At 39.5% G+C, this 10,836-nt stretch overlaps 1 protein-coding gene across 1 annotated transcript; it reads right to left on the bottom strand.

The window, feature by feature from the left end:
• Positions 1-761: 761 nt before the first annotated feature.
• Positions 762-1,265, bottom strand: LOC135169361 (uncharacterized protein F54H12.2-like). Its single transcript, XM_064134305.1, has one exon. It carries the CDS (start codon positions 1,263-1,265, stop codon positions 762-764), a length of 504 nt encoding a protein of 167 aa, XP_063990375.1.
• Between the last annotated feature and the right edge of the window lie 9,571 nt (positions 1,266-10,836).

The following is a 10,836-nucleotide window of genomic DNA, read 5'->3' as shown; positions in this document are numbered from 1 at the left end:
GCCCTCGTTCAGCAGGTTGGATGCAACTAATGCAATCGTATGCTACGCCTCCATTACGTAGTCTTCCATTTTCATCCGCTGTCGTCGACAATAACCTACCTTGTGGATCGTCATATTCCGCGTACAACAAACTATTTACATTCTACGCTTTTGCTTTATGGAAGCGAACTTCAAGACGAACAGTTCCACTCTTCACCAGATTCAGTCAATAGGGTGTTGAATGCTTCCACATCCCGGCAGACACCAGAGGTGAAACTTCGCTGCAGAGGTTTTGTAGGTACTTAAAGTCCATCGACATTCAGGCATTAAAAGTTAACCCACAATTTTGAAAGTTGGAGGGATTCTTTTTCCTTGATCCGTTGAAACTGGAATTTCCAACAAACCCCAGTATGATTTTTTTTAGGCAGCTGCCCCAAAATTGCATTGTCTCTTGTCTCTCCCATAACCCCATTATGGAAAACAAAAGATTTGACCTCCACCCGCGTCTAAGGATTTCTCGCAGTTGTCTTCGCAAGCTTTTTAGCGTGGGCCATCACAATTCCATGGCTGAGCTTCACACGGCCAACAATCAAGGAGGCTTCTACTATATTCAACTTATAATTCTGTGTCCTATCGTCAATAAAAGAATAGTCATCCTTTGCACGGATAAGACGAACGCGTAGCTCAAAACCATTCATCAAAAACTTATCTTGATTGAAGACGTCAAAATGTTATTAGCCCAGCAGATCACCGACTTTTCCACCTTTAGTATATGCCTGACGTCAGGGTAGGTAATTATTGTTTCTCGCAGCGCCCGACATTACAGCAGTAGAATCCATGGCACTATAACTATCCATAGCCCAAAGAAACATTGCAAGATGTGAGAACTTTGGATCTGCACCATAGTTTAGTAATGTTTTAATGTATGCTCTATAGGCGTACATATTATTTGGAGGCGTAACAGCTTTTTGGTTGAAATATACATCCACTTGGTTAAACGTTAAATGTAAAAAATTATTCACAGGACCCACAGAGTCGTCTAGAGCAGCAGAGCCATCGCGTACCAGGATTGTGGCGCGAACGTTGATCATGGTCTGTGCTAAATCAATATATTCTTTTCCATGGCTTGGTACGATGAATTCAATTGGGGCATCGTCCGAGAGCGTAGATTCAGGATTGTAATAAACAAATTGCGAATTTCCAATACTTGTTTGAGTAGGTGGAATGGTAAATAGGTCCAACTCCGACTTCACACACTCAGACGAGTGCAAATGCAGAAATGACATGATGATTAGTTGGAAATACCGTACAAATCACGTGTCTTCCCTTTGATTTATGCCTCGTTACTTTTTTCACTTTCTTCCTTTTTTTGTTTGCAATGTCTCTTTTCTTTTTATTCTTCCGAGTTTTGGATGTCTTGGCAGATCCACGGCCAGTGACCTTATGAGAGGCTAGGCGTTTCTCTTATATCCAGAACCACGCATCATGGACCCAGTTTTGTCCTGGGCCCGCCTCTTCGATTTCAATCCAGAGTCGGTTAATCGGTCGTCCAGCGCCACCTTTAAAGGCTTGCCATTTGCCACTATATCCCCAACAACGTTAACACCCGCATTGAGGGCTTCTTTGCCGACAGCTTGGGCTGCACTGCCCAGGTAGGGTAGAATTACCATACTCGACCCTACTCGGATGGAATCATTACACCTTGGTTGCATGTTATATCTATTTCAATTGTGCCCCAACGAATACCTTATCAGCGAAATATGTAGAGTCCAAAACGTAGTACAGTGTATGGACCCATAGGTATTCGCAGATGCGCTGAATGGTACCACTCGTAACAGGGATGACTACACGTTACCTGTTACGCAGGGTACATAAAGATCGCTGTAGATGAACAAATTCGCAGGCTAACCTGTGGCCAAAATTGCTGGTAAAGATCCTTTACAATACGGCTTGGCGTTTGTGGAGCTGTGTACACGTCTCTCAAATTCCAACATATCAGCTAGTTTATCGGAAAAGTCTAATGCATGAAATGTGCTGCCGCAGTTTCTGGAGGTCTTACAATTTGCACAAAACCTTGTTGAGGCAATTATTCAAATCGGATATGAGCACTCAAAGGCGCAAAGTTATTCATGAACCCCACTAAATCTGTTATATCTTTGAAAACTGCAGTAGGTAGAAAAAATGTTTGTAGTGCGTTTACCTTACTCTTATTGGAGATTGCATTACTAACGAAATTGATTGAAGCATCTTTTCGATCACGTATATGTAAAAAATTGCAAGGAAATTGTATTTCACTCAGACCCACTACCCATTCTCCTTCCAGTTCGACTTGTTTTGGAAGCAAGGTTGTGAATTTCGAGGCTGTATTATCAGGATGATAGCTCATGCTGCTGTTGCTGGGGAGCATCATATAAAATTCTTTTCTCTTCATTTTTTCCCAATTGCATGCAGTTCTGCAGCAGGTATCCAAGAATCAAACTTATCAGGATATCCCTCCCAATGAACAAGAATCTGCTTATTTTTTCCTTTTCCCTTAGAGCGTATGACACGTTCGACTATAAACTCGTCCTTGTGCGTTGGTTTATTGACAAGCACCTATTCTGGTTCGTAGAAAAATCCCTCAATTGGTTCGTCAGCGAAATCCATCAACTCGTATATCGGCAATGATTTCTTGAAAACAGCTTTCGTTATTTTGAATATTTCTTTACTCCAATTAGTTTCATATCCTTTCTCGAAGATGCCTTTCGTTCGACTGATGCGTACATAGTCGCCCACTTTAGATTTAAAGGACTCTTCACGTGGTTTCTCCGTCTTGAATCGACTTTGTATATTACGCCATACGTATGATGCATTATCCATCGTCACAGCCGCAGGCGCCATCTTTATTGAAGAATGTCGCGCGTTGTTGTAAGACTCGACAATTTGTTTCAAAACATCTGTATACTTATATGTTCGACTATGTGTAAAGTAGCGCCACATACGTTCCTTCAATGTCCGATTGAAGCGCTCCACAACTGCAGCTTTTATGTCGGGTTTACGTGCAACACGAAATTTTATTTTCTTATCACACAGAATTTTTTGGACACTGCTGGCCATAAATTCTTTTCCCTTGTCCGTTTGTATAGAAACAGGAACGCGACCTCCATTCGTATCCATTATACGCTTGAAAGCTTCAAGAACCTGTGATGCTGATTTGTCTTTCAATGATTCTACCCAGGCAAACGTACTCAAGACATCAATAACTACAAGCAAATATGAAATCCCATCATTATATGTTTTTAATGATCTCAATTCAACTAGGTCTGCCTCCCACACATCATCAATGTTGGTTACTGTATAATGAAGACGTGGAAATTTACGCTTAATGGGTTTATGAAGAGTATAAGTGTTCTGAGCATTAAGCCAATTTTTTATTTCACTTTTAGGTATTTCTTTCTTATGTTTTGACAAAATATTTCGAGCCCCTGTGTATGCCTCAGGCTCTGGAAGGTTAAAATATGTCCTCGAGAGTTTTTCATTGTTCAAAACGGAAGCCATGATGTAACTTTGTCGGTTTTCGCAGTGTAGGGAGAACTAAGCCGTGGTTTTTTCGAGTTTTTACGGGGGCGATGTACAGGAGGAGTGCGTGATCTATAGCTTTTCCTTCTTCTACCTTCGTCTACAGAACTCTCGTCCTCTGAAATTTCAGGTTCTCTTCGATTCAAAAGGCAAAATGTTCCCATCCTCTAGCTGAATATGTTTTCCGTGCTCTGACAACATCTTGTATGAGATCCACAATATTAACACCAGGAAATGTCTGTCCATCCAAAGTCACTTGTCCCTGTGAATTCCATTTGAGTCTGTTAGCAGTATCAATGGCGTCAATGTATTCTAGTATACCAGCGGCTTTTCGCTGATATACTTTAGGTACAGTAGCAACAATAGCTTTTGGGTCGTATCGTACAGTGGTTTCAGTTTCGACGGGGGCCTCCGTTTCTAACGCCGGCGTTTTATTTTGTTCGGTATAAAACAGATATCGCCTCAGAACGTTGTTATACAACTTCCATTTTTCATGATCGTCTCTAGGGCTTTTCGAATTTAAAATTTCCAATAGCTGGGTATCGTATCTACTTGTAACAGTTCCTGGAGTTTGAGCTGATGGCTGAATTTCTTTAGCCAATTCAGTTAAAACATGGTGAGCATCAACATGTGAAGAATTTTTTTTTAGACGTTCCACACTGTCCTCTGGTACAAGAATCATTTTACGTGCATGTTCCATCCTTATACAATAGCTGAGATAAGTGCGCTTATCAGAGGGCCCAATAGCATCGGCAAAATTGAACCACCTTTCGGATTAATGATTTTTTTCTTGCTACTTAAACTTTGTTTTTTATCGGCGAGTTTCTCAATAGTTTTTTATGTTTGCACAGTTTTGATTTCTCACAACTTTTCAAAGGAATATTTCCCTGTAACAAATTTAAAGCACACTCGCAAATGCAGCGAATTAAATCTTTATTAGCGTGTTGTATTATTACTCGCCGTAGCCTGGGTGGTGCGTAGATGAGAGCATGTAATAAGGCTGTATTCTTTTCTCCAAGCGACTTGCGAACAGAGCCGTTTTCAGAACGACTTCTCGTTGCCATCACACATGAACGACTGGTACACTCCGTGATGCACCTCCTCCTTTTATATTACGATCCTTCCGCGGAATATAAACATAATGATGTGGATCGCTGGGGAATCAAGATACGCGGGAGCGTATCGGCCAAGTATATATTTCGAAACCTCGAATAAATAGGCCGAGTGCTCCCAAGTATCTATACACGACACAACTACTCCTTCCACTACCTCCAAAACTAATTTCCGTAACTGAGTGAAAACGCGGCAATTTGCAGCAAAAATACACTTAGTTACATTACCTAAACTGCCAATGCTTTATTCATTTATGTCAAGTTTTTCCGAATTAAACGCCTAATTAAAAAGATCCGCGCATAGCAACGGATTTTTTTACATATTTTCCACTGTGCGATTATCTCAGAATGAAACGGTCAGATTTTTGTTCAACAGTTGACAGCATTTGTTTCCTACGGGCGCTGTGTGTTCGGTTCGCAATCAGCGACGCGCGCGAGAAATGACAGGTTGGCAAAAGTGTCGTGGACCTAGAGGTCGTCGAAAATGAACTCTTCAAAATAATTCAAATTTATCAGTCGACGACTTAATTGTTACCCTCAAATTATGCAAATTATCAATAACTTGTATTTTTTTCTTCTGGTAATTCAGTACAAGAAGTAATGATTTTAGTTTCCATATAACGTGAGCATGAAAACAAGAACGAAAGGAAGAGAGAGTGAGAGATGCGACCAATCGAATTCTGTCCAGGTTTATTTTTGAACGATAACAGTTATTAGGATTAAATAAGACTTGCTTATATTTGTATTTAAATGTGCTTGAGCAATTTATTTAGCTTGATGATATAATCAATTTTTTTCACGTTAAGACGAGCTAGGACACGAATTTATTATTATTCTTCCACAATTTTTCAACTTGATTTTTCTAATTTTAAATTAATTGGCGAACATAACATATAGGCATTTACTAAATTCATCCAGTGATCAGCAGAAGCTATCACACTGAATGAATCCTGAAACGCGACCAGTTGAGACAACTGTTTAATTTTAGATTAGAAAGAATTGGGTCTGGTAACATATCGACATTTACCAAAATCATCCAGTGATCAGCAGAAGCTATCACACTGGATGAATCCTGAAACGCGACCAGGTGAGACAACTGTTTAATTCTAGATTAGAGAGAATTAGATCTGGTAACATATAGACATTTACTAAAATCATCCAGTGATCAGCAGAAGCTATCACACTGGATGAATCCTGAAACGCGACCAGTTGAGACAACTGTTTAATTTTAGATTAGAAAGAATTAGGTCTGGTAACATATAGACATTTACCAAAATCATCCAGTGATCAGCAGAAACTATCACACTGGATGAATCCTGAAACGCGACCAGTTGAAACAACCGTTTAATTTTAGATTAGAGAGAATCAGATCTGGTTTGGTTATTGGAACTATTGGAGTTGTAACAGCAGTTACTAAATCCGTTAATAAGGCAGCAGAATATATAAATTCTATAACCGTTCTCCTAGACTCGGGAAAAAAATTTGAAATTGAACGTATCGACGTACAATTCGAAATCATGAGTGGAGCTTACATATCGAGACGACAGTTTCTCATCTGTTTCAGCTATGGATTTACAATTCATAAGAGTCGAGGCTTGAGTTTACACCTTGCTGTTATGGATGTGGGACAAACCATATTTTCTTCTGGCCAAACGTACGTCGCTCTTACACGAGTAACTACATTGGGAGGCGTCCATTTGATCAATTTCGATCCATCTTCGGCAAAAGCTTCCATTACGGCCATTGAAGAATACAATCGACTTGGGGCAAAATACAGACCTGATATGAAACAAATACCTTTGCCCGATAAATATTGACCGAAGGTATGGGACACTCAGTGGGCTTTTGAAATTGGTTCAAATGATGAGACGAATGTAGAAAATAAACAAGTCGATATAAATTCATCTATCTGTGGGCTATGCAATTCTGCCGGTGGTCCCAGTTATTCTAATGCAATAATTCAATGCATATTTCGGTCCCTCGTAATACGCCAAGTACTGTTGCTCACCCCCGAAGATGAGCACACAGTAATAAATGAATTATTCAAAAAATACATAGAAGGCTCTGAAGTTTTGAATGCAAGTGCACTCATACAATTCGTCGATGATACATTTTCTCTTGATAACGAGCAGGATCCCGTAATCTTTCTGGAGCGTTTATGTGACCAAGTGCGTGATTTACAACAAAATTTAAAATATGAATTTACTCATCTTGATCGATGTAAAGTATGTAATTATATGAAAACTTCAAAAGAGAATAATATTGTTTTGAGTTGATCATTTAATAACATCAAAGAACCAGTGTCCTTAGATGATTTGATCAAAAGATCACTGTCATGTTGGTACGACGTTTCACAACATTGCGATAATTGTGGACATGTCACTGATGCTTCACGAAAAACATGCTTAAGTAGTAGCTGCGGGGTACTTATTGTAAAATTGAACATTTTTTCGTTCAATAAAAAGGATGTTAAACAAAAAATCAGCAGTTGGAAACTTAAAGCAGTTCCAACAACTATAGTTAAAATCTGTGGTGATTCATATTCCGTCCATAGTGCCGTGTTACATGGCAAAATCGGAAAAACCACCACTATATTAGTCTGCTTAGGGATAAGAAAACCGAATGGATAAAAACAGACGATAGAAACAGTGCCAAAATGCGATGGTCGAGAAATTCTAAGGATGTCTATCTTTTATTTTTAGAACGGAGCAAATCTAAGTAATAGTAAGACTCTCATTCGATAATAGCTTGGGTAGTGGAGGTATAAAATCTCTTGCCCATTTTGAAAAAATGCTTGAAATCCGCCAAAAAACAAAAACAAAACATGTTTTTGTAAAAAAAAGCGCCAAGCATATATTTCGATGTTGTTCATTTGAAAAACAAAATTGAAAAAAAACTTAAAACAACAATTACTTAAAAAGTGAAGCCACAATCATGGAAATTTGAAAAAACTACAGAAATAACAAAAGACGCCAAGCTCATGGATTGAATTTACCAGTGGAGAAAGCTGATGATAATAGAAGTCCATAAACCGTTTTGAGTTCTCTATGAATATTTTGACTAAGACGAGTACCATGATATCCTACAAAGGACATCGCAGTCAAATCAAATACTCGACTCAAATCGAAAGGGGTAAAAAGTCCTTTGTGAATCAAAAAATTATTCAGCCATATGGTCAGGATCAACGTACTTGGCGCGGTTTTTTCGAAACTCACCACTTTCTCTTTAGAACTAGCGACAACAGAGTACTTTCCTCTATTACACGAACTGTCGTTCAGTCTGGGAATTCTAGGGGAATCAACAAAGCGAAAAATTGAACCGAAAGTTCCATCTGGTTATCGTGAAAAGGTCTATGAGTTTGATAATCTTGACGAGCAGACCATCGGACTAGGGAATTTTCTACAATTCAACTATGTTCGAGACACTAACTAGCGTAGGTCGACGGTTGATGCATAGGGATGAGAATCTTGACGAGCAGACCATCGGACTAGTGAATTTTCTACCATTCAACTATGTTCGAGACACAAACTATCGTAGTTCCTCAGTTGATGCATAGGGATGAAAGATTCTTACGACAAACTTCTCAGTCAGCAGTGCTATACGGGTCAGCACTGCTCAGGTCAAGTCTCACGGGCGGTTTTTAACGAAAAACGGAAAGATCGCATATCCAAATAGGCTAGGTCATCAGGAAAAACCGCGCCAAGTACGTTGATCCTGACCATATGGCTGAATAATTTTTTGATTCACAAAGAACTGTTTACCCTTTTCGATTTGAGTCGAGTATTTGATTTGACTGCGATGTCCTTTGTAGGATATTATGGTACTCGTCGTAGTCAAAATATTCATAGAGGACTCAAAACGGTTTATGTACTTCTATTATCATCAGCTTTCTCCACTGGTAAATTCAATCAATGAGCTTGCCGTCTTTTGTTATTTCTGTAGTTTTTTCAAATCTCCATGATTGTGGCTTCACTCTTTAAGTAATTGTTGTTTTAAGTTTTTTTTCAATTTTGTTTTTCAAATGAACAACATCGAAATATATGCTTGGCGCATTTTTTTACAAAAACATGTTTTGTTTTTGTTTTTTGGCGGATACATTTGTACGAAACCTACAGTTTTCAGGAGTCGATTGTTTCAAATCTAGCAACAAGTAGCCATGAGCGGCCGAAGTTAGATCAAAATACGCTTCTTGCAGAAATTTTGGATCTTCTGGATATATTTGACGGGCCAAATGGGCAATTTGTGCACGATCCCTGGGATTTTTAAATACGACGATGTAATTTGTATTCCGTGAAATGTCTCTCTGTCCTTTTCCTTGGTGGAATAAATTTTGAGATATAAACATTACACTGAGTTTTTTATGATGACTTCCTTTTGTAAATAAATCAACTATTGCACCATTCGAGGATTCCCGCATCAAATCGTCCACGACAACCAATTTTGGCTTATTATCATCAAAATCTCCAGATCTTGGTAGACCTTCACGAAATTCGACGAAAGGATTATCATAATCCGAATATCCATTTTGCCACTCAGCGTAATAAAAGATCACTTTTTCAATTTGTGTATCGCACATTTGCTTGATTTCCGTCAAAAACCTTTTAACAAAAAATGTTTTTCCACAACCCGTGGGACCGCAAATCATTGCAGTAAAGGGATGTTTCCACCTCGTGTCCATATTGACTTCTGATTAATTATGCCCGAAATCTCATCGTTTTATACAGTTTTATGATATCAGAAAATATCATGGATTTGGAAATGCTATAGGGGGGCGTGACGTAATGCACCTGTATTGGGGGGCAAGTGGGCTTGTCCACGGCAAGCGCAAGGACAAGGCGTATAGGCGGTGCAGTAGCCCCCCCTGTGGCGCCAATAGTAAAAGCCCTGACTTTTCCCAATATAGGCCGAATTTTCTCGCACTAGCTGCAGTCGCCTAATGACCTTTCACAATGTCGGACCCAAACGATTTAGCGGGGCCCAGTGACCCTTCCGAAGAAAATACTGCTCCTCTGCAAGGTGACTTTGATTGGATAAATAATTTTGATCCTGAGTTATTCGGTGATTTTAACATTGAAAATAATTTTGATCGAGATTTATTCGAAAATTTCAATTCTGAACTTTTTGATATTCAATGTGGTGGTGAACATGTGGTGAGCGATCCTAAGGCTTTGGAAGCTGTTGAAGAGTTTAATCTAGATTTACTAATCAACAGAATGGTAAGTATCTAGCTTCATATCACCTATAATACCGAGAACAAATTTTAGTCATATTTTTTTTATGGAAAAACTAAACTCAATTTCAGATCAACAAAATGGCCGCGAAGAAGAAATTGAAAATCTATTGCCGGCATTAAGGACAATACGACGATCACGCCAGAGACTTCCACGTTTCAAACTCGACACCCATGTGATGGAGTTTGCAATCAACCCTTTACCTGAAAGTCGTGACCCTGCCGACTGGGTTGAAGAAGCATTTCGTGATGTCTATAATAGAATTATTGAGGCTGGAGGACGTGGTATGAATCGAATGTGTCTTACATTCAATTTTGCAAATATGTAAAGAGACAACCCCTGGATAAGTCCACGTGCGATCAAAGGATATGAGTTTCAAGATCAATGGAATCTTGTCAGCTCTATCGCGCAGAGCGCAAACGGTTTTGGATGTGGCGATACGTTTTGGATCAAACTTCACGTGGCTGAAGCTCCGGTAGGTCAAGGTTTTCTTGAAAACGACATGAAGAGTGGGCTTAGTAGAAAATGTATCCTTCATATTCCGAATGAAGATGGCTTGTGTCTAGCCCGATCACTTGTTGTGGCCAAAGCCCATGCAAAAAATTGAAAACCAGAGCGGATAAGGGCGAGATACACGAGGTATGGCAAGCCATACGGCAGTGCAAGGGAAGAATGCAACGTGAGGAGGCCAAAAGACTAACTCAAAAGGCAGGAGTCATTGCTCCTGACGAGGGCTGTGGTTTACAGGAAGTTGCGCAATATCAGCGATACTTGGCTGAAGAAGGATGTCTTATCAAGATTTATTCCCTCATGAGAAACGGAAAAGATCGCCCTGTACTCTACGATGGTACAGCTGAATTAATTAGCAGAAAGATGCCCGTCCGATATACCTTACCGATTGTGTACTATCCAGAAGATAACCACTATGAGCCAATCCAAAATTTACCTTCATTCTT

This window comes from Diachasmimorpha longicaudata, chromosome 14 (assembly GCF_034640455.1).
Source record: "Diachasmimorpha longicaudata isolate KC_UGA_2023 chromosome 14, iyDiaLong2, whole genome shotgun sequence".
Taxonomy (NCBI): domain Eukaryota; kingdom Metazoa; phylum Arthropoda; class Insecta; order Hymenoptera; family Braconidae; genus Diachasmimorpha; species Diachasmimorpha longicaudata.
Note: the sequence above shows the minus strand (reverse complement) of the source record. Positions and strands in the feature narration are given on the sequence as shown.